Genomic DNA, 23,006 nt, shown 5'->3' with positions numbered 1-23,006 from the left:
AATGTAGGTCTGAAAGACCTGCCCAGCAGGGCACACTCCCACCATAGAACTGGGGCTCTGGGGTTCCAGGGTCCACAGTCCTATTTTACACGTGGGGAAATTCAGACCCAGAGTGGCTGAGAGGCTCACCCAGAGTCACATGGTGAGTCGGCAGCAGAGCCGGGGCACCGCACCAATTCTATGACCTGGTACTTTCTTCAGTGCCAGAATACTGCTCCCAGGAGGCTGGGGGACACCTTGGTCCCTGGGAAGGGCTTCTGTCAAGTTCCTTATGAACCCTCTCCTGCCCCTCCTCCTTATACTCCAGAAGCCAGGAGGGTGGAAACTTGAGATCAAGTCTTCCTCATCCTGCAGACTCTAATTTGAAACCTCACTCTGTCCTCTGCCAGCCCATGGCCGAACCCACCAAACCTGCTGACCCAAGACCAACCCTGCTCCCTTCCCATCCCCCGTACCGAGTCCCTTCATGGCTTTCCGCAGCGCTTTGGCATCTGCATCAGGGTTGAAGTCATTGGCTGGGCGCACAGTTCCCTTCAGCTGTGAGAAGCAGAAAGAGACTCAGCAGGTGTCTGAAGGCCCCCCTGGGGGCCAGGCTGAGAGGCAGCATGCAAGGGTGGGAAGCTCTCCTCACAAGCCCAAACCAAGCGGCGTGGGTGGGGAAAGAGGCAGAGGTGAAGCCACAGCAGACAGACCCTGCACAAGAGCTGAGAGACAGAGAGAGAGAGAGAAAGAGACAGAAAGATAGAGAGAGGGAGAGAGGGACTCAGGGCTGGGAGCAGGGCAAGTCCTGGTCAAGGGAAATTGGCTAGGCTCCTGCCTGCCACAGGATCTGCCTTGGTTCTAGTGCCCCTTGGCTACTTATTCCACCGGAGCCTCCCCAATTCTTCTGAATCCTACCCTGCCCCCGAGACCCCCTCTGCCCCTTAAAGAGTCATTCCCCCTGAAAAGGCAGCAGAAATGTTCTGAAATACCAGAACAGAGTTTCCCAAATTTCAGTCACTCCTGAAGGACTTTCACTTTTCCAAATCAGCACACACACTATGCCATCTCTTAATGGTTTTATGTAATTCAACTTCTTTTCTGACTTAAATACATCCATTTTTGAAGTGCATTTAAAATTACTCCCAAAGGGCAAGGAATTGTATCCGTTTTATCCTGTTATATATCCCAGGTGCCTACAACAGTGTCTGACATATAATAGGCACACTTAAAAAATAATTGTTAAGTGAATTAATGAGGCTTGGCACAATGGCCCATGCCTGTAATCTCAGCACTTTGGGAGGCCAAGGCAGGAGAATTGCTTGAGCCCATGACTTCAAGACCAGCCTGGGCAACATGGTGAAACCCTGTCTCTACAAAAATTAGCCAGGTGTGGTGGTGTCCACCTGAGGTCCCAGCTACTTGGGAGGCTAAGGTGGAACGATCACCTGAGCCTGGGGAGGCTGCAGTGAGCCATGATCGTGCCCCTGTACTCCAGCCTGGGTAACAGAGTGAGACTGTATCTCAAAAAAAAAAAAAAAAGGATGAAATTACTTCATATTACTACCATGAATTAGGAAGTTGATACCATGTATCATAAACTGAAATTTACCACAAAAATCAATGTAATAAAAACAAAAGAGGTGAAATACCATGAAATTGAACATGATGCCTCTGCTTGCTAGAAGCTCCGAAACTTAAAGCGAGCTCTCTCAGCTTTCTCTTTGTGAAATGGGAAAATCAGCAAGTGTTGCAGAGATGGTGGCACCAAACCAAGACTTCCTCTTTGACATAATCAGAAACGCTGATGAAATTGAAAAGGAGTGCCTTTCTCATTCACTATGTGGAGTTCTGCGTTATTCAACCCTGCCAAACTAAATTCACTTCTCACATCACCTATGATCATCTGCAAAGATCTCTTGACTTATTTGGGGAACGCTGTCCTAGAACATCAGAGCCCAAGAGCCCTAAGAGATCACCGAGATTGCCATGTTAACCCCTCACTTTAAAGATGGAGACATAGGCCCAGAGGGAGGGGGCATCTTCCAAAGGTCGCATAGTGAGTAAGTAACAGAGAGCTCCAAGGTCCTGTACATTTTTGTGTGGGCCAAGCGTTGCAGTCTCTGGAATGGTTTGCCTAAAGTACTTTAGTGAAACCTCCCATTCCTGTCCTTTGTGGACCCCCAGTCTGAGGATGCTCAGGAGGACAACCTGAAATCCTCCAGTGCACCCAGGGACGCCCATCTGTTCTCAGCTTTCGTGTCTCTGAGGCCAACTCTTTGGACCCCGGGCAGGACAGGCCCCTCCATGGAACCAGCCAGGTCTCCATTCCAGCAAGCCTTGTTAGTAAGTGGGCCAGAACCTTTTCCAGCGTGTCAGAAGCTAATGCAGAAACCAGGTGCACCCCTCCACCGATTCATCCCTCCAAGGGAGAAAAGGAAGCTTCAGATGTGAGAATTAACGTGTCGGGTTGGCCGCCAGGGGGCAGCTGGGTGCCAACCAGAGCAGCAGGAAGGCGCAAGCAGAAAAGCTGTGGTCAAGAGGTCAAGCAGGAGGAGGGGAAGGTCTGACCTCTACTCGGGCCACTGCACTAAGTTCCCACATCTGATAGGCCACCTGCGCTGCCTCCGGGAAGAACTGGCCAGCAGCACTGGAATGGAGGGTTTAGGGAGAGGACAGGAAGGAATGTCATCACGGGCAACGCTCCACACAACACACACACACACACACACACACACCCCCCAACACATACACACACGTGCACGCACCACACACACGTTAAGCTTTCTTTCTCTCCAGCCTATGCCTCCTCCATTCACCAGGGTCCTCCCTCTATTTCTGAGAACCTTCCATCTCTCGACACCCCCTGCAATGCTGCCTCTTTTTTTGAGATGGAGTTTCGCTCTTGTCACCCAGGCTGGAGTGCAGTGGCGCGATCTCAGCTCACTGAGACCTCTGCCCCCCGGGTTCAAGCGATTCTCCTGCCTCAGCCTCCTGAGTAGCTGGGATTACAGGCCACACGCCTGGCTAATTCTTGTATTTTTAGTAGAGACGGGGTTTCACCATGTTGGCGAGGCTGGTCTTGAACTCCTGACCTCAGGTGATCCTCCCGCCTCATCCTCTCAAAGTGTTGGGATTACAGGCGTGTGCCACTGCGCCTGACCAATGCTGGCTTTTAAGGGCAGCCTTTCTTGCTGCAGGGTCCAAGCAGGATAGGATTTTTCCAATCTTTCAGCCTCCCCTTTCTTCCTTAGAATTTGAGTGTCTTCTATCCAACTCTCCCCTCTCAAACAGGCCAATGAGCAGCTATGGCCATGCAAGCCCTACATCTCCTCCTGCAAAGTGCCTGGATGTATCAACTCAGTAATATCTGCTGAACTGCATCAATCTCTATGGTCCTTACCAAAGGTTCACAGGAAATTCTTGCATCCCTTCCGTAATTGGATCTTTTTAAGTCCCAGAGAAAGGAAATCAGAGTGCCTCCTGTTCCCTTTCCAGCACACAAATTTGGTCAAGTAATGCCCCAATTTAATACTCTGGGAAGAGGCCCCCAGGTCCTCCCACTTCTCTGCCTTATTTCTCTCCCTAGTACTCCATAAATGCGTGACCTGGGACATATGAAAGAATCAGGCTGCTCCTTCTCACTCCTAGGCTTTTCTATAGGTGATGTCCTCCACCCAAACACTGTCCCCAGACCCTCTCTTCACCTGGCTCTTCCCCTTCCTCCTTGGGTGTCACCGTGTATCTCCAAAGAGCCTCCCCTTGATCTGGGCTAGGGCATCTCTGTGTGCTTTTATATACGCTTTCTACATGGCACCGCCAGTTCTCCCCAGCACAGGACTGCTCCCTTCTGGAAACTGGTCTGTATCCCCTTCTGGGCTATGGCCTTCATCAGGGGCTTCCTCACAGGGTCTGCACCCAGAAGGCACTTAACACACATATGCTGCATAAATGAATATGCAGAGCAGGAATGTTTCCTTTTCCCATTTAACAGGTGATGAAACCGAAAAACGGCTATGAAATAGCAGGGCTTGGACGCTCATTATCTGGTTCCTGGTCCACAACCCCAGACTGACTTTCCAGGTTCACAAGAGCAGACATCTCCATATACAGGAGACCACGCTCACGTTCAGACCACCACACGCTCAGACACACAGATCCACAAGCACAAAAGGTACCAGCAAAGGCCGCCTTTCACTTTTGCGACGCTCCTGGCTCAAGGGAATCCCCAGCTCATCCAATTCACCCATCAGGATGCGAGCCAGGAGAGTCCCTGCCTGCCACCCCAAGGCCATGCCCTCCAGCCGGGGGCCAAGAAGCCACTTACTCATCATCTCCCCCACACAGCTTCAGTAGAGACTTCTTGTACTCGCCAGAGGTGTCATTCTGGAGAGAGAGAAAGAAAGGTTACCTCTCACCCAGCCCTGGGCTCCTCTCAGGCAAGGAGGTGAAGGTTCTGCACAGCCTAAAAGAGGGGAAGGCTGAATGAACACTTATTCATAGCAGCCCTGGCCCTCCTGTGCTGGTTAATATTGAATAACCGGTTCTTAGCGGGAGGTTGGGGGAAGCCTTAATTTATAGCATTTGCCAATTTCTGTGGTGTAAATACTTCTAGCAATGGACAATTTCAAGTTACCAATATGACTTCACTACCAATATGCGGAGTTGAGAGGAGACGCTAGCTGCCCTTTCAAGCCAGTGCCCCAGCACAGCAGTGCCACCAGACAGTCCCCAGCCCAGCCCTTCCACGTGAAATATGCATGGGAATGGGGTTCCATGAGCAAAAACATTGGGAAATGCAAAAAATTAAACAAATATGTATATTACACAGATGCACATATCCATATAGATGCATATTCCATATCCCTCTTGGGGCTTCATAATGGACTTCAAAATATGAAAGGCTATGAGAAGCTCTGAGGTAAAGAAACTGGCTTATTTATCTTTGCTTATTCTGGTTTATTACGAACTTATTTTCCCATAGAACATTTTGCACATAACACCTAAAAAAATTACCCTTTGGAAACATACTTTGGAGAACACAACTTGGATCTCTTTCTCTGTCACCCCATAAAGCTTTATTTCAGTCATCCAAAAAAAAGGGAAAACTTCCCTAACTTTACATATGTCTCCTGATAAAGCCTCAGGGGCCGGATGTCCCAGGGTCATCACCAATCACCCGCTCAGGCCAAAGGTTCCCCATTAACCCTTCCCCATTAACCCTCATTTGTGTTCTTCAGCGTTTCCCAGCCTTCCTCCAGGAGACTGTGAACTCTCACTGCCCTTGGGGCAGAGTCCTCGCCCTTAATTCAGCTTGTGTGTCCTTCATGACCCAGCCCCTGCCTCCGTCTGTAGCCTTAGCACTCACAAACACCCCTAACAGTTGCTTTTCTGTTGAATATCCTTAAATTGCCTGAATGACCCACAAGACAGGGGCTCCTGGAATGTCCAAGAGACTCCCACTTCCTGGGACATTTCCTTTTCCTGGGAATAGTCCCTAAGCCCTCTGTCTTGGCGAAAAGCTCTATGCTCCCTTCTCTGCCCCCATGAGCTCTGCTGACCTTGATCATGCTGTAGAGGGACTTTTCATACTTGGTACGGAAGATCTCCCGAATGTCGAGCATGTCCAGCTCACTACGGGAGACCATGATGCGGATGAGGGTGTTGTCCCGAGTCCCCAGGCCCTGCAAGACAAGTGGGTTTGGGGAACATGGACTTGAGAGGAGGCTAGAGTGCCGATAGCTCCCAGCCTTGTTGAAAATCCTACTTTCATAATAAAAAGTTAAAAATTAGAGCAAAAGAAGCAGACATTGCCACTCCCATTGAAGCTCTATCTATGCTCCTCTTACTGTTGTTGTTGTTTTTTTTTTTTTCTGAGATAGGGTCTCACTCTGTTGCCCAGGCTGGAGTGCAGTGGTATGATCTCAGCTCACTACAGCCTCTGCCTTCCAGGCTCAAGCAATTCTCCTGCCTCAGCTTCCCGAGCAGCTGGGAGTACAGGTACCTGCCACTACGCCCAGGTAATTTTTGTACTTTTAGTAAAGATGGGGTCTTGCCATGTTGGCCAGGCTGGTCTTGAACTCCTGGCCTCAAGGGCTGCCTTAGCCTCCCAAAATGCTACGATTACACACGTGAGCCACCGTGCCCAGCCCTCTCACTGTTATAAACCTCTTCTTCTCTCTTCATGCATAATTTTCACACTTGATTTTCCTTATAATTTTACCATAGCTTTGTAACTCTAAGCAATACACTTAGATTTACACATTTTGGAACTTTGCAAATATACCGCTGTGCATTTATTTTTTTTGCCATGCTATTCTTGATGGTCACTCACCGAGTTGTTTCTAGCTTTTTCCTAATATAGGCAATACTGTTATAAGTATTCTTTTTTTTTTTTTTTTTTTTTGAAGAGACAGGGCCTCACTCTGTTTTCCAGGCTGGAGTACAGTGGTGCGATCACATAGCACACTGCGTCCACTGAAGCCTCAAACCTAGGGGCCCTGTGCTCCAGAAATCCTTCTGCCTCAACCTCTCGAGTAGTTAGGACTACAGGTATGTGCCACAGCCCCTGGCTAGTTCTAGTTTTCATTTTTGTAGAGACAAAGGTCTTACTATGTTGCCCAGGCTGCTCTTGAACTTTGGGCCTCAAGGGATCCTCCGACTTTGGTCTCCCAGAGTGCTGAGATTACAGGTGTGAGCCACTGCATGCACGCAGCCTGTGATGGGCATTCTTATGAATTCATGCATATAGGCAAACATCTCTCTAGGGCTGAGCTGCCCCACCTCATTATGGCATACTGGTGGGCAGAGAATGGCTGACAGTCTACTTTGCACTTTTGGAATGGCCAACCAGGGCCAGGAAAGCCCAAGCTTCTGGGTCTCGGGCCTCTGGCCTCTGGCAGCAAATGACTATATTCATTTCCTCCAGTGCATCACAAAAATACCAGTTTCTCTGTGTGTCATATGTGTAAAAGCCTGGGAAGCTTTCTCAGAAACACACCCAGAGTGGAACTGTCATGGGGTGAACATGATGAGTCTTAGCAGGCAAGGCCAAAGTGGTCTTGCCTACATACGCTGTATATGAACATTCTGGTTAATACTTTTTCAAAGTCGGAACCGCCAACCCATTTGGCTGGAGGGATCAGGTGCAGGCTGCCACCCTAAGTCCATCTGTTGACTCATGACATCAGCCAGGTATGCAGATGGAAGGACATGTGACCAGCAGCATTCCTGGCCCTAGAGCTCGCCTGGGATGCAGCACCTTCACCAGGGTCAGCCCTGTGGCCATCCCTGAAGGGCTCTCTTTGGCCACTGGATCCCAAGGACTTGTCAAAGAGGCCAATAGTCCTCTCCCCAAACCTCATTCACATGAGCCCTGCCACGCACCTTCATAGCCTTGAAGAGCCTTTCAGCAAAATATTCCGGGGTGCTCCGGATACATTTCACTGTGAAGAGGGAGGAAGAGGTAGAGTTATTCCGGCTTCCTCTGACGGGGGATGGGATGGCCTGACTCCCTCTTTGTTTCTGTTCCTTGAGGACCACCTAGCTCAATACAGGAAGAACCGTGGTTCCTGATAGCTCACAGTCCCAGAGCACCCCAGACCACTCCACTTTCACTGCAAACCCAGGGAATAAACAGGAAATAATCTTGTTGAAATAATCCTGTTGAAGTCCATCACAAAGACAGACCCCCTTTATCTTTCTAGTCCTTTTGGTTTTCACAGGGAATTGAGCTGGGGTGGGGGAAGGGTCTGGGGTGAAGGAGGAAAAGGCATTTGTTTAGACCTGCTACACCAGAAAGGTACTGGCAGCTGAGTCATTGTGAATCCCACTGAATCACTGTGAGTCCCACTGGCTGACTACTTCAAACATGGAGGGCAGGGGATGGCTCTGGGAGGGACAATAAAGGAGCTGCAGGTTTCCCTCAAGAAATACAAACACACAACATATTCCTGACTCAGACATGCTAACTGCTGGAATGCTGGAATTGCAAGGGCTTCTGGGGAGGCAATTAAGGCAGTCCATCCTTCCTGCCCACCCCCCACCCCACTTAACAGACGAGGAAACTGAGCCCAGTAAGCAGAAGTGACTTGCTCCAAGCCAATTTGGGAGAAGCCCTGGTTTGAATCTTGGCTCCACCACTGACTAGCCAGCTCCTCACATCCTCACATTCTCAGTACCCTCAACTCATTACAAAACTACCCCTCAGCAAATGATGAGCCTTGGTGAGACTCAGTTTCCTCATCTGTGAAATAGAGATCATGGCAGTGGCCACTCCTGGGTCTTTTTTAAAGATTACACACTCAGCACAGTGCCTGGCACGCAGCAGACGCTCCACAAGTCAACTATTATGATCATCATTATCCTCAGCCCAAGTTCAGAGCTCTTTGTCACCTGCCATGGTGGAGAAGGGAGCTGGAGGAAGTCAGTACCTGAGGCTCAAACCCCTTTCCCTTGCCCAGCCTCAGCCACGCTGCCCTAGAGAAACTTTTAGAATTCACGGCCCACCTGGTTTTCTCCTTCCCAATTCTATACCATGTAATTCCCCTTTCCATTCTCAGCTCCTTGTTCCTAGGCCAGTGTTCCAGAATCCCCTAAAACCCGCAGGAATCCAATGTCAGGACATACCTACGGCCAGCATCAGCTTCTCAAAGTCCCCAGACAGCTCCCCTCGGATGCTGGCTTCGATCGGCTTCCCTGTGGTCTTCAGATACTCATCGAACACTGCGTCAGACAGAGAGACAGGGAGGTTTGAGAATGCCTCTGTAACCCTGAGAAGAAATGAGGACTTCAAGAGCAGGGGGGCGCAGCGGCCAGGACCTGACTGTCCACCATGAAGCTAGGGCTGGTGCTCTGATGGAGGCGCCTGGGAGATCACGCACATCACCAGCGTTGTGCAGATGAGCTTCACAGCTGGTGAGGGACTGCACCTCATCCCCTAACACGGAGGCAGGACTGGCACTGGAGATGGAAGGCCAAGCATCCTGTTAAAGACTTTGCTGAGGGACTGTACAAACCACTGTCTAATATTAGGTTGGTGCAAAAGTAATTGCGGTTTTTGCCATTTTTAAAAGTAATGGTAAAAACCACAATTACTTTCGCAACAACCTAATAAACTCAGGACTAGAGTTTGAATTGGGACTGAAGTAGCTGTCATGTTCCATCAGTGGTAAAGAAAAGAGATAAAGAAAGGAATTCTTGGCATAAACCCAAGGGAGCAGCTTTAGGTCTTCTCTGGAGCTTACCCAACCGAAGATGCTGCTTGCTGCGATTTCCCAAGATGTAAATGAACTGGGCTTCATCTGTTCCCCATTTCAGTTCCCCTGCCTCGTATAGGTCCTAAAGGGGAAGAGGTGGCACTTGACTGAAAGTGGAAACCTCAGGAGACAGGACACGCTGACCAGGCCACTCAGAACTGCTGCCTGATCCCTGAACACACCAGTAATCGGTAGCCTGAGGACCTCTGCGTATAAAACAGTCATGCATCTTTTAATGATAGGGATACACTCTGAGAACTGCCATTGTTAGGCGACTTTGCCATTGTGTGAGGATCGTAGAGCACGTACACACACCTAGATGGCATAGTCTACTACACACCCAGAATTCATGGTATAGCCTATCGCTCCTAGTCAGCACACTTGTTTGGCATGTTACCTTACCGAATACCATAGGCAACTGCAACACAATGGCAAGAATTTGTGTACCTAGACACACATAATCATAGAAAAGGCACAGTAAAAACATGGGATTATAATCTTATAGGACTAGCATCATATATGTGGTCCATAATCTATTGGGACTAGCATCATATATGTGGTCCATCATTAACCAAAACGTCATTACGTGGTATATGACTATACCTATATGCCTTTCTTCCTTTCTTTCTGGAGAAACTCCTACTCAACCTTCAAGGCCCAGATTAAGTATTCCATTTTTTCTCAAAGTACTTCCCGATGCTCCCAGGCAGAGTTCTGTTTCCCTCCTTTCCTCCCTCTCCTAGGCTCCCATAGCTTTCTGCTTCTTTATCACTTTGATCTACCGTATATGATAATGACTTCTTCACATGTCTATCTCCACACTATTGTATGAGCTCCTTAACAACAGGGACTCTGTCATAGCATTCTCTGTATCTGCCCCTGTAGTGCTGCTGGCATGTACTGGGTACTCAAAATGCCTGCAATGTACAATATATTGATAGAGAAGGTGTTAGTGTGATTAATGCATACCCGTCTCTCCCGGTACCACTTGATTTTGTTCATTAGTGATTTCCCAACGCTTGGCAGAGTGCCTAGCACATACTACGTATTTAACTTCAATAATATTAAATAACTGAATGAATAAAGAAAGCTCCAAAGTACATCTCACCAATATTACATACGGAATATACCTTTGAAAGATAACATATCTTTTCTTCAACAAAGCACCAGTATACATGATAGCTGTGGCTGGGTTATTTCTGGTATTTGATGCAAAGGACTTCACCTCCAGCCCTTCCCAGGGCCCCAACCTCTCCCCTCCCGAGGCTCTTCTGCTGTGCCTCAGGGACTTTCAACGGTGCTTGTTTACCTGGACATCCTGTTGTACCAGATCCTCGCTCACTACATCATCCTCCTCCCTGGTTCCCTGGGCAGAGAGACAAAGAATATGTGTTTCAAACACTGCAAAGCCAAGCCAGGAGGGAGGCCTGAATGCCAGTGGTGGAGACAGGGAAAGCAGGGAAACCTGGTGGCCCAGGTGTGTCCAGAAGCAGTGACTGCTATTGCATGAAGACCACAGTATCTATTTTGTGAGGCAATGAAAGGGTCCCTCCCTCTGGCCTTTCCCTTCATCGTCAGGGCTGGGTCCACACAGGAGAGTCCCAAGAACAACCGAGGTTCTTCCAGGTGTCCCCAGCCCAGAGGTAGGCAGAGCCTTGTCCTGAGGACATCTCTGAGGACAGGGCCCCAGGTTCTCGAGGGTCCCTGCCACAGATCCTGGCATGGCCCATGACACTCCTCCAGCAATGATTCCACAGGGGCAAAGGACCTGAACATTTGCATTCTATTAGGAGCTCTTATGCCTAACTTAAAGAATTCACCAATAAGGATTTGGGCCCAAGATCTGAGCTCACAAGCTACAAAGTCACCAAATCCTAACGGTGCTTCTGTTGTTCTGCCCAAGCCCTTTGCCCCACCTGATAAGGAGGCTTACAAATAGAGGAGGATGCACAAAGGAAACAGGGGAGAGCAGTACTCAACTCGTTCTTACATGGGCAGAGGTCTGCAGGTGGCCTGGAGAGGTCTACAGCCACCCCTTCTTCGCCCTGGATTGTGCATTCTAGGATCTCAAATCCCCTGGGTTCTCTTTGGGACTGAGCAGAAGACAGGGCTGGCAAGCTTACAACGTGTGCCACGCTGCTGCTTACTGTCAGACCTTGAGGACACAAAATGCTTGACTCCAAGATACAGGGATACAACGCTCCTCTCCAGAAGAAGCAACTTTGAAAATGGGGCACAGGTCACACTATCTCACTCCTGAGGTTTCTCCTGATCATTCCCCAGCTGGTTAATATGGTATTGTTACGGCAATGAGAGGAACAGAGTTGGGAGGAGCTGGTATAAAATGGGAAATGGGGGAGAGAGGAAACATAGTGGTGGCTTAATTTATACACAAAGTATAAGTCCTTGGAGCTGAGCTTGAGACATCTCAATGCCTGTTCCCACCGTGCCTGTGGTCACAGAGATACCTAGAGGGCCAGGTAGACAACATTTGTGGTGAAGCGGGCAGGAGGCATATGATCTCCAGCCCACTGCAGTCATGCAGAATGCAGGTCTGCTGCTACCCCAACTTTCAATATATCAAAATGATACAGAAATTTGGTTTTTAAGCAAAATCTCACAATTTCCAAATGTTAGCAACTAACTCAAACTTGTTTTGCTTTGCTTCTTAAAACACATTGCATGGGGAAAAAAAATCCAACTTGGCAGGTTGAATTCCGCCACAGACACCAATTTGTAGCCTCCTAATAGTCTCTTTGTGATATACTTTGGGCGGGCTGTTAGGAGACAATAAAGCTCAGACGTGGGAGACTCCACACAGCAGCCCCAGGAATGCTGGGGTCCAGAAATGCGACATGTGCAGCTGCAGAAGCCACGGCAGGAAGGAGGCCCAGAGAGGAGCGGGAGGAGTGAGTGTGGAGAGAGGAAGAAAGTCACAGCAGAAGACGCTCCTGGGCAAGAGAGGGCTGTGTGCCAGAGGGAAAGCACATTAGCCAAATACGCCTGCCTGCACAAACCAGGGGAAGCTGACCAGACCCCTGGACATTCAGATCTACACCCAGGTGAGCCAGACAGAAGCCATCCCAAACTCCAGAGGAAAAAAACAGGCTGTGAACCAACCTGGAGCAGGACCACAAGCATCTTCTGGAAGTGGCCAGAGGTGTCGCCGATGATGTCAGCCTCCAGGTCCCGCTCGTAGGCTGCAGAAAGGAACGCAAGCTCTAGTCTCATCCCCAGAGACCTCAGGGATCCAGGATAAAGGCCCCTGATGCTCCCAAAATGATCAGATATTTTTAAAAAATTCCCAAACCCAGTCTACGCGACCATCATGGCAAGACCCAGGGTGTATTTTCACAGCTCTTCGTACTGACCATGGTGTGATGAAATGGAATCTGTCCACTCTCTCTACCCCACCTGTACCATGATGGCCCACCTGGACAGTGGCTATAGTTTTCTGATGGTTCTCTCCTCCCCTATTCTCAATGCCTTTACAATTCATGGCAACAAGGGTGGCTGTCTTAAAACCCATAACTGATCATGATACTCCTCAACTTCTCATTAGACTCAGAATAAAACACCATCTGTCTCCTGGCCTGCAGGCCCTGTGTGATCCTGCCCTGTCTTCTACCCGTCTAGCCTCGTACCAGCTACCAGGCTCATTTCTATTTCAGGGCCTTGGCACTTGCCATGCCCTTTGTTGGAAAGATCTTCTCTCTATTCTGTATATAATTGGTTCCTCATTTCCTCCCAAGACCTCACTGTTAAAAGTTTGATTCTTGTTACCTTGTTTCCTTCGTAACACTTAGCTAAAATACATCATCGTGTTTATCTGTTTATCTGTTTACCTGTTTATTGTCTGTCTCCTCCATTATCTCATTATCTCATTGGTCTAAGAGAGAGGGACCCCTTTGGTTTTATCCACCACCATATCCTGAGAATCTAGCACATCACCCAGCACAAAGCAAGTACTTATTGGATAGATGAATGGGTGGACAAATGGATCAGAAGGAGGAGAGAAGGTAGATGGCTAGAATCTTAGTGTCTCCACCCTTGCAATCATCTTCATTTCATATCTGAAGATCCTAAGTGGCCCCTCCTGCCCATCTCACCATCTTTGTATGCTGCCACCAGCTGGTGCATCTGCTCATTGGTCCGGGAAGCCAAGATCTCAATGAGGCACTTTTCATCAGTGCCAATGCCCTGGGAGAAGAAAAGGAGTGCATGAGTTAAGGGCAGGGATGGGAGGCCACTGGACACAGGCTGAGATCAGGTCATAGCCAGGGCTATGACACCCCAGCACTCAGGAGGCTCCTCTCAAGCTCTTAGGCACCAATTGGGAACTGCTGCCCTGAGACTCCTAAGACACGGTTATATGATTTGGATGAGTATCCTCACCAAATCTCATGTCGAAATGTAGACCTGAATGTTGGAAGTGGGGCCTGGTGGGAGGTGATTGGACCATGGGGGCGCTTTCTCATGAAGAGTTAGCACCATCCCCTTGGTGCTGTTCTCACAATCATAAGTTCTTGTGAGATCTGGTTGTTTAAAAGTATGTAGCACTTCCCCACCTCCCCACTTGCTCCTGCTCCCACCGTGTGAGATGCCTGCTCCCTCTTTGCCTTCTACCAAGATTGGAAGCTTCTTGAGGCTTCCCCAGAAGCAGAAGCCACGATGCTTCCTGTTCAGCCTGCAGAACCATGAGCCAATTCAACCTCTTTTCTTTATAAATTACCCAATCTCAGGTGTTTCTTTATAGCAACAAGAATGGACTTATGAGTAAGAATGGACTATGAGAATGGACTAAAACACATAGGTTCTAGTTCTGCCTCTTCCAGCTTTGTGAATTCTCTTCAGAAACTATCTTTCTGGGCCTCAGTTTTCTCATCTGTAAAATGTAGATGATACTAGTTGCTCTGCCAAACTCACAGGGAGGAGGAGAAGATAATAATCTCACATTGCTAAGTTCATCAGTTTATAAAATGAACTCATGCTTAATAGCTCATAGAAGACAAAGATCATAGCACTTTATAGACTGTAAAGTGCTAGATACACCTGAAGGGCTTTGTCTCTCTTCTTTCTAGGGGGCAATTCTCTACCTCTACTTTAACCAGGCTGAGCTACTCCTCGTACCCTAAACACAGGACCACAACTTCTCCTGCCATTTTTACCCCCTGCAATGACCTTGACACTCCTATCCACCAAATCCTCTCTGGGATTTGGGGCTTAACTTGATCCTATTATCCTTTAAGATGCCCTCTTAAACAACCCTTGGCCCAGGGTCGTGTTGATTACCTTTAGTGTGCCCTTGGCCTCAGGAGTGTTAGACACAATTTGTCTTCATGTCCCTATAACCTGCATCCTTGGACTACAAGCTCCTGGTAAGGGGGTCTGCGCCAAGGGCCCCTTTCATGGGGTGTGCATCACGCTGACATCGGTCTGCATCTGTCTGTGTGAAGACCGGGATGCTCCTCTGGAATAAACTGAGATGTGTCTGTGAAGCAGGACACATCTCACATCTGCTGGGCGGCTATGGGGCTCACCAGTTGCTTTTGGAAGAGCCCACAATCTTCCCATTAACCACATCCCCACCCCAGCACACACATACACCCCCCACTTCTTACTGAGATGGCATCTTTAATTTCTTTGGCATCACAATAGGCAGGTGGTCTCATCAGGCCCACAATCAGCCGTTCAAACTTGCCCGTCAATTCATACTTTAAATCAGCAATGAGGTCCTGGCGGGTGGGGAGGAAGAGGAGAGAGAAGAGGAAACAGGAAGAGTAGTTACAATGGTAAGAATTACACTTAATGAGCACCTACTCTGGCAGGTGCTGGGCTAAGTAATCTCATTAAATCGTCACCCTCGGAGGTATGTATTGTTACCAACCCTAAGAGACAGGCTCAGAGACAACAGGGGTCTTACTCCAAGTCATGCTGCTAGCAAACGGCAGTGCAGGGCCAAGTCCACAGCCCTGTGCCACTTCCCCACCGCTGTCTGCTTCCTCATTTACTGTGTATCTCTCTCACTATCTGGCAGTCCAGAGTTGATACCTCAACCATCTTATTCACTACTGCAGCCCTAACCCCTAGCATGAGCCCAGCATACAGCAGGTGCTGTGGGTATATGAAGGGCTGAAAGACCCCAGCTGATGAGAAGAAAAAGAGCAGGGTAAGGTGTCAGCCCACAGGCTGACCTGCAGTGCCATATCCAGGAAATAACCTGAATGAGCACACAGGTGAACGAAATCATTCTTCCACCCCCCCACACCCCATGGGCCCTCCGGTTGCCGTGGTTACCTTGCCGTAGAGGGACTTGTAGCTCTGACAGATCTCCTGCCTCTGCCTGTTGCTCCGGGAGGTGATTATGTCCAGTATGGCCTCCTTGTCACTGCCTGGAATAGGAGACAGCAATCATCATCCTACCCACCCTGCCTCCAGGAAGCCCACCAGGGCCGCTTCCTTCCCTGGACACAGGCCTAGTAGCTCCCTGCAGGCCTCAGCATGAGCCTTCCACTCATCAGGTGCTGGTGTCAGGGGAGAGGGTCGGTGGGGACTTATTAAGTCACGACTGAAAGCACAGCACACACACTATCTGTGCTCAGAAGACCCCCATCCAGCTCCTCACTGCACAAGTCAGGGAATTAAGGCCCAGAGAGGGGAAAGAACTTGTCCAAGGTCTCACAATGAACCTGGCTTAGAAAACCCAGGAGTCCTAACACCCAGTACAGGGTTCTTTCCACCACAAGACAAAGAAGAATATAAGCACCACCTTCAGACTGTGGCTATCTCTAAGCAAAGGCAGCAGGCGGCATTACCAGGAGGGGGATCTACCAAGGAAATTTCAGCTACACGAATGAAGCACTAGCTCTTAAGTTGGGTGGTAAATCTATGGGTGAAATTTCTATTACTCTTTATACCTTTTTTTCTGAAACATTTTATTATAACATCATGAAAATTAATAAAAAGAGGAGACCAAAAACAATGAATAAGTGCACTTCACCATTTCACAGATCCTACCACCACCACCAGAAGGGCTCTGGGCTGTGTCTACATTTGGGGGATACCCCCCAAGCTCCCGTGAAGCCTGACACCCACCAAAGCCCTTCATGGCAGTGTACAGAGCCTCAGCATCCTGGTTGGGGTCAAAGCCTGGGAAGTCATGGATGGAGCCCCGGTATTTGGCACCCTGTGGAGAGAAAAGTAGAGGGTGAGCTGCCAACCCCGGACTGAGCCCAAGCACCCAGTCCCCCAACCTCGGGTCAGATGCCTACCCCAGTCCAGGCTGAGCTCCTTTCCCTGCAAAATCGAGTGCTGGCCACATACACCCCGGGTAGCGGTGTGGATGACTCTCTCATACCACCTGCTGCAACCCACCCAAAGGACAGTGCCATTTCCCCAAGGGAGAGGGGCTTGGCCAAGGCCTGCAGCCCTGTACCATCTTCCAAAGCATCCAGGAGAGGGTAAAAAAGCCTGGCTGAGTGTAGGAGATGAAAATGATCCCTGCAAAAATAGCAAGAGTCATATATATATATAATTTTTTTTTTAAAGAGATGGGGTCTCACTCTATTGCCCTGGCTAGTTTTGAATGCCTGGCCTCAAACATTCCTCCCACCTTGGCCTCCCAAAGTGCTGGGATTACAGGCATGAGCCAGTGCACGCAGCCAGCCCCTCATATTTGTACAGCATTTTATGTTTACACTTTCACCTCTGTGAATGTGATTAGTGTAGCCATTTGTAGATGCTCTTAATTTTATTTCTATTGCGGAAGCCAAGCCCAAAGAAGAGCCACTAGTGGGAGGTCACACAGAACCCAGACCTTTTCCCCCTGCTCTCCAGCTCCAGGAAACTTGCAGATGTCAGCTACTAAGGGTGGGGTCCTGGGCACAGGGGGTCCAGAGACACTCTCAGTTCAATGCCAAGATGAGGTGCTGCCCCTCTGGGCCCAGTAAACTGCGCTGTGAACCGGCATCTGAGGACAAGCTGGCTTGGTCTTTGAGGGGAAGGAGAGAAGCGGCAGAGAGCCAGGGGATCTTAGATATCGAACCTGAACCTGAATGCACAATGGGACTGGTTCACAGAGAAGTCAGATGTGGGTCAGTTACACGGCACTGAGAAGTGGGGGGTCTGGGAGAGCAGCCGAGAGCTGGCAGAGTGGAGGATGCCAGAGCCTGTCACTGAGCACACAGCACAGTGACAAGGCACTTCATCTGTGCTAGGCCCTACGCTAATGGCTGAGGAACTGGGGATAAAGGGGACCCAATTCCTGTCTTTCACGAGCTCCTGGCCCAGTGGCAGAGACAGACAAGCACATCAATTACTATAAAGCTTGTAGTAAATACACTAAGACAAAAATAAGGTAATGTGGGAAAACAGCAGAGGCTGATCCAGCTGCAGGAAATCAGGAAAGAATCCAAAAAAGAGGGAATTGAGGGTGGTTCACATAGACCTTGCCTTCAGGGAGGCAGAGGTGGAGCAGAACAAGCCCTGGACTTGGACCTGGACTGGACCGCCTCCCCGCCTCCCCGCCTCCCGGTCTCCCGGTCTCCCGGTCTCCGTGCCTCCCAGTGTCTGCACTGCAGGACCCGGACCGGGCCTCTGCTTGCTCTCTGGTCTCTGTCTGCAGAGGCTGGCTCCTCTGAGGTATGCATGCGTGGGCGTGGAGTTACTATTTAAAGTTCTGACCAGAAAGGAACACAGCTGTCTTCCTGCCACCTGGGAATCCCCTGCAACCTGATCACGCCCCTGGGTAGAGATGTAAAGAGTAACACATACCCAGAGCAGGGCGCCCAGAGCAGGGCGCCTTGCAAAGAGCTGGGTGAGTGCAGGATGGGGGCTTTACTGCCAGCGCTCCCCTTGGCCTGACTTCAGACCTCACAACTGGAGCCTGAGACATTCCTGCTGCCTCCTCCACCCCAGCAGGCAGTTTGATCCAGAAACCTCTGAGAGCAGACACCAGATCCATTCTGCCCACTGCCCAGAGACTGACCAAAGGGGGCACTCAAGTATTTGCCACATGAATAAATGAACAAGAACATGGAACAACTGGGGTCCTCTAGGAATTTCACTTCTAAATTCTTTTCTCTTTCTTTCTGGACACCTCCAGCCCAGCAACATCAAAAAGGTACAGCAGACAAGATTAGCTTCTCAGATGGATGGGGAAACAAGAGGTGGCTGGGCGCAGTGGCTCACGCCTGTAATCCCAGCACTTTGGGAGGCTAGGCGGGAGACCACTTGAGGTCGGGAGTTAGAGACCAGCCTGGCCAACGTAATGAAACCCTGTCTCAGCTAAAAATACAAAAATGAGCCAGTCATGGTGGCAGGCACCTGTAATCCCAGCTACTCGGGAGGCTGGGGCAGGAGAATCACTTGAACCTGGGAGGCAGAGGTTGTAGCGAGCTAAGATTGCATCACTGCACTCCAACCTGGGCGACAGAATGAGACTGACTGTCTCAAAAAAAAAAAAAAAAAAAAATGAGAGAGAGAGAGAAACAAGAAGGCTCAGAAGATCAAAATTATTTCTTTGCAAGGATCCTTAAAGACCTTTTAATTCAGCTTCCCACTCAGTTATTGAGTCCATGGAGAACGGAGACTGTAGAGAATAAGACAAATCATTCTGCCTAAGAAGAACCGTGGAGCCCCAGCTCTAGCACGGGCTTGGCACAGAGGCTGGAAGGAACTGTGACTGGGCTGAATGAATGGATAGAGACACCCATGACGGCCCAAGCCCTGAGATGGAGGACGCTGAAGGGGAAGACGGTGAAGGGAGACCTCGCTGGCACTGGATCCCTAGCAATGCTGTCCCCAATGCCAGGGCCTCCTGGGAGCAGTGTGGAAATATTAAGCTTTGAAAGATGCCACCAGGGGCAGGTTCTCCAGGGTCTGTCCGGGCCCTCTGCAGACTGGCCTGTTGCCATGATTCATGGCTGTTTTTCCTTCCACCTGTCTGGACCAACCTGTCCTAATCCACAGTAGCACCAGCCTGTAATCCACCTCAGTAGTAGGATGTCCGTCCCACGGTTCACTTGGAAAAAGAGAGGGAAAGGACTTTGAGAACCACAAGCTGAGAACTAAATGAGGAAAGTTGGTCTCAATATTACCACCTGTGGCCCAGAAGACCCAGAACAGAGAGGGCAGGTGACATGTCAAGACCACACAGCAAGTCAGAGGCCCAGCTAGGAAGGGAATCCAAGGCTCTTTCTAACAGACCAATCTCTCCCTTCCCCTCAGATTCCATCTGGGTGGGAGATGGATCCCACATATCAACCAGAGCTGGAGATAAGAAGGGGCAACCACCACACAGCCCAGTGCTTCCTCCTGGTCAACCACACCAGCCTGCCCCTCTCCTTGAATACTGAAACATCTGAGTTATTGCCCTGTGCTGTTTGCCTCTATGCCATTTTGACCCTATATTCAAGGCTATAAAAAGGCAGTAATGCTGTCCAATCCACAGCATCCTAAGTGCTTCTCACACTCACATACTCACACTTCCAGGGCAGCTAGGGCTACCCTACCATTCATTCAATCAATCAATCAAGCAAGCAAGTGACATTTACTGAGAGTCTACTAAGTAGATGCTTAGGACCAAGGACCACTAAGAGCTCAGAATCTGGTAGAGAGATACATGACAACTTCAACTACAAGACAGTGTGGTGGATACGAGGCTAAGGGCAGCATGGGAGATGGGAGATATTTCCCTTAGAAGCTCTGGGAGGACAGGGACTGTGTCTCTCTTGCTCACTGATGCATTTCTAGCACCAAGTACAGGGCCTGGAGCAATCAAGCACTCACTGAATATTTGTTTCATGAATGGATGGATGAATGACTGTGCATATATTGCAAGCAGATCAGAGAAGGTTTTCTGGGGGTGATGTCTAAGCTGAGTCCTGAGGGATGAGCAACAGGCTAGCCCCAAGGAGTAGAGGAGGGAGGGGAAAGGTGAAGAGGAAGAAGGTATCACACAGAGGAGACACATGGCAAAGGCCTGGAGGGAAGCAAGAGGCACTTGGGAAAGCCAGCCCAGAGTCTCCAGTGCTCAGAGCAGACGCTGGGTGTCACTAAGATCATCCACTAGAAGCGGGGAAGGCAAAGGGATGAGGCTGGAGAAGATGTTGGGGATAAACAATTCAGACTCTTGTAATGCTGGCAAGGGCAGCTCTAGCCCTGCTGGGCTAGCCTGGGCGCAACACCTAAGCCAGGATCTGGGTAAGGCAAGGCTCTGGCACCCTGGCATTGTTTTCCTTATGTATTACACAAAGCTGGCCACTCAAAACCCTGTCCCTAGTATTTGGCATTCTTTACTAGGTTGAGCCATGTAACTTGCCTTGTAGGTAGATTAAAAACAGTCAAATAGCAGCAGATTTCAAATGGTTCAAATCAATACCTGTCTGGTTGATATGTAGCATCTAGAAACTATTTTAACCTGTCTGCTGGGGTGGAGGTGTGTTGGTGGTGACCAGCACCAAGATAGAGTGTGAGTCCAGATTCTTCAGAGCTCACAGCCAGATGCCCAGAGTCGCTAAGGTCATGGGATTGTAAGCTGCCGGGAAGGGATGAGGAGAAGAGGGAAGCATGTCCCCAGGAGGAAGGGCGGGGGATGAGGCAGCACGCAGACCCCCTTTCCTATTGCCGCTCCTCCCCCTCCACTGTTCTCCCCCTCATACAATGTGGGTGGTCACAGCAGTGTCTGGGGAAGGGGCTGAAGTGCTACGCTGAGGGAAGGGCACCTAATGACCTATACAAGCCTTGATCAAAACGCTCACTTAGAGACAAGCTTCTCAAGAAGCAAGCTTGGGCTCCTGCAGAGTTCTTTGCACAGGACTAGTAAGATCTTCCAAGTGAGGACCTACTAGATTAGTCGTCCTGGGACCCCCCAGGATCATAGCCACTAGAAGCAAAGGTAGGGGGCTTAGCACTGGTCACATTTGGAGACACAGAGACAGCCCCTCAAATCATCCAGGCCCAGGCTTCCCACCGTGTCATTCTCACACCAGCTTCGTGAATTCTTCATCTCTAAGCGCCACCTGCGCAGCTGCACAGGCTTCTCACCCACCCCACCCCGACTGCCTGTCGCACCTGGCTGCAGGAACCCATGATCAAGGCAGGGGACAGCAGAGAAGGGACTTTCCACCCTGAAATATTCAGCAGGTCCTGGTGCCAGATGGTGAGCAGCCGGGCCCTGGGGCTCTGCGGGGCTGGGCCCTACCCAGGCTGCTGCTGGAGCAGGAGTCTTGGTGGCCTCTTGGGAGAAGAGGCAATGTCCCCAGAGAGACAGGTACATGGCCAGGACTCCAGCTGAGAGCTGCCTTGGCCGGTCCTGACCCAGGCCTCACCTCCACAGCCCAGAAGTCCCAGGCACAAGCACCTGCCTATCCTGCCCTGTCCTCAAGGTGTTTTTACGTTCATTATTGCATTCAAACCCAGAACGTCCCTGTGAAATGGAGGCCCCAGCGCCATGCCTCCTGGGTCTTCCATGACACCACCCTATTTCTTCATGTCTTCGGGCCTCAAGTTCTCCTCTTCCGAAAAGAGAGATAGGGAGAACAGCACAATAACCACAGTGGAAGGAACTGGGGGGTGTGACTAGGCCAGAGAAGAGGGAGCAGTTTGCTGTGTGCATGCACATGTGTGTATGCATGCATGCATGTGTGCGTGTGTTGGGGTTTTGGAAGACACCAGATTCAAGCTAATAATTAAAAACCCAGCTAAAAACTGGAAGCAACAACTTCAGCTCAACGGCAGGGAGGCTTTTCTCACATTTCTCTGTTATTGTCTTCTGCAACCCTCCTCTCCCCCAAACCACTGCACCCCAAGCACACCAAATTACTTTTACTCCCCTGAGCATGCTGCATTTGCTCTCCCTCTAGCCTGTCCCAGTTGTCCCTACCTAGACCACTCTCAGTCCCCTTGATCTTCCCCTGAGTAGCTCTCCCTAGGCAACTTCCCCTCTCGCCTCAACCTAGGTGGGGTGCCCTCCTGCGTGCCCCAGAGCTCCTTTACTGCCCCACCAGAACACTGTACATGGAGGGTGCCAACTCACCCCAAAGGAGGAGGGTTCCCTAAGGCCCTGCCACCCTGGGACTTGCTTGCAGGAGGTCTGCTGGCCCCCGGTCCATGGCAACAAGAAACCATAGATCAGCCGGGCAGAATGCATGGCCCAAGAGCACCGGACCAAGGTCCAAAGATCTGCACCCTAGGTCGTGGCCTCTCTGATCTCCCAGGGCCTGTCCTGTCCACTTCAATCATCTAGAATCCTGCAGTTCAAATGCCCTTCAGGAAGTAGCTCTAGTATGACTCCACATAGGAAATGGGGAACAGTGAAAGTTTCGCCTTGGATTTTTGCCCATAATCAGTAACAGTCTTTCCTTCTAGGCAGAGAGGCCACTTGTACACACAGTGCACTCCTCAGTGGCTGAGATGAAGGCCATAGCTAGGACTTCTCTGAAGGTACTGATCCTATAACATCCTGTGCTCTTCAGAAACTGTGAATATCCTATAAGCCCAGGTTCACTGGGGGCAGTCATGATGTCAAGGATGGATGGAGTTTTGGTATTACTGAGTTCAACCATTCCATAAGGGGAACATGAGGCCCAGAGACCTCACAGACAGCTTCTGTCTGTGCATTCTGTGGCCAGTAGTTCTGGGTTGGTTGGAGTAAGGGACAACGGGGCCAAGTCCCATGATTTTCTTCAAGATCCCTGAGTTTTTTCTCCCTGCCAATCCCATCATCACACTGACTGCATCACTTTCTCCAAGGCCAGCCAACAGACAGCA

The 23,006-nt window shown here is 49.9% G+C and overlaps 1 protein-coding gene across 2 annotated transcripts in view; it reads right to left on the bottom strand.

The window, feature by feature from the left end:
- LOC105466854 (annexin A6) overlaps positions 1-23,006 on the bottom strand; it is a 58,127-nt gene that overhangs the window by 23,524 nt on the left and 11,597 nt on the right. For both annotated transcript variants that reach the window (XM_011715950.3, XM_071098204.1), the window contains exons 3-15: positions 16,332-16,422; positions 15,534-15,628; positions 14,858-14,971; positions 13,346-13,436; positions 12,357-12,436; positions 10,546-10,602; positions 9,225-9,318; positions 8,608-8,703; positions 7,366-7,424; positions 5,541-5,663; positions 4,307-4,365; positions 2,551-2,629; positions 456-537 (exon numbers count right to left, since the gene is read on the bottom strand). In XM_011715950.3, the coding sequence (XP_011714252.2) occupies positions 456-537; positions 2,551-2,629; positions 4,307-4,365; positions 5,541-5,663; positions 7,366-7,424; positions 8,608-8,703; positions 9,225-9,318; positions 10,546-10,602; positions 12,357-12,436; positions 13,346-13,436; positions 14,858-14,971; positions 15,534-15,628; positions 16,332-16,422 (1,120 nt within the window). The remainder of the gene's footprint in view (positions 1-455; positions 538-2,550; positions 2,630-4,306; positions 4,366-5,540; positions 5,664-7,365; positions 7,425-8,607; positions 8,704-9,224; positions 9,319-10,545; positions 10,603-12,356; positions 12,437-13,345; positions 13,437-14,857; positions 14,972-15,533; positions 15,629-16,331; positions 16,423-23,006) is intronic.

This window comes from Macaca nemestrina, chromosome 6, assembly GCF_043159975.1.
Source record: "Macaca nemestrina isolate mMacNem1 chromosome 6, mMacNem.hap1, whole genome shotgun sequence".
NCBI lineage: Eukaryota > Metazoa > Chordata > Mammalia > Primates > Cercopithecidae > Macaca > Macaca nemestrina.
This window is presented reverse-complemented; position numbering and strand designations above follow the sequence as displayed.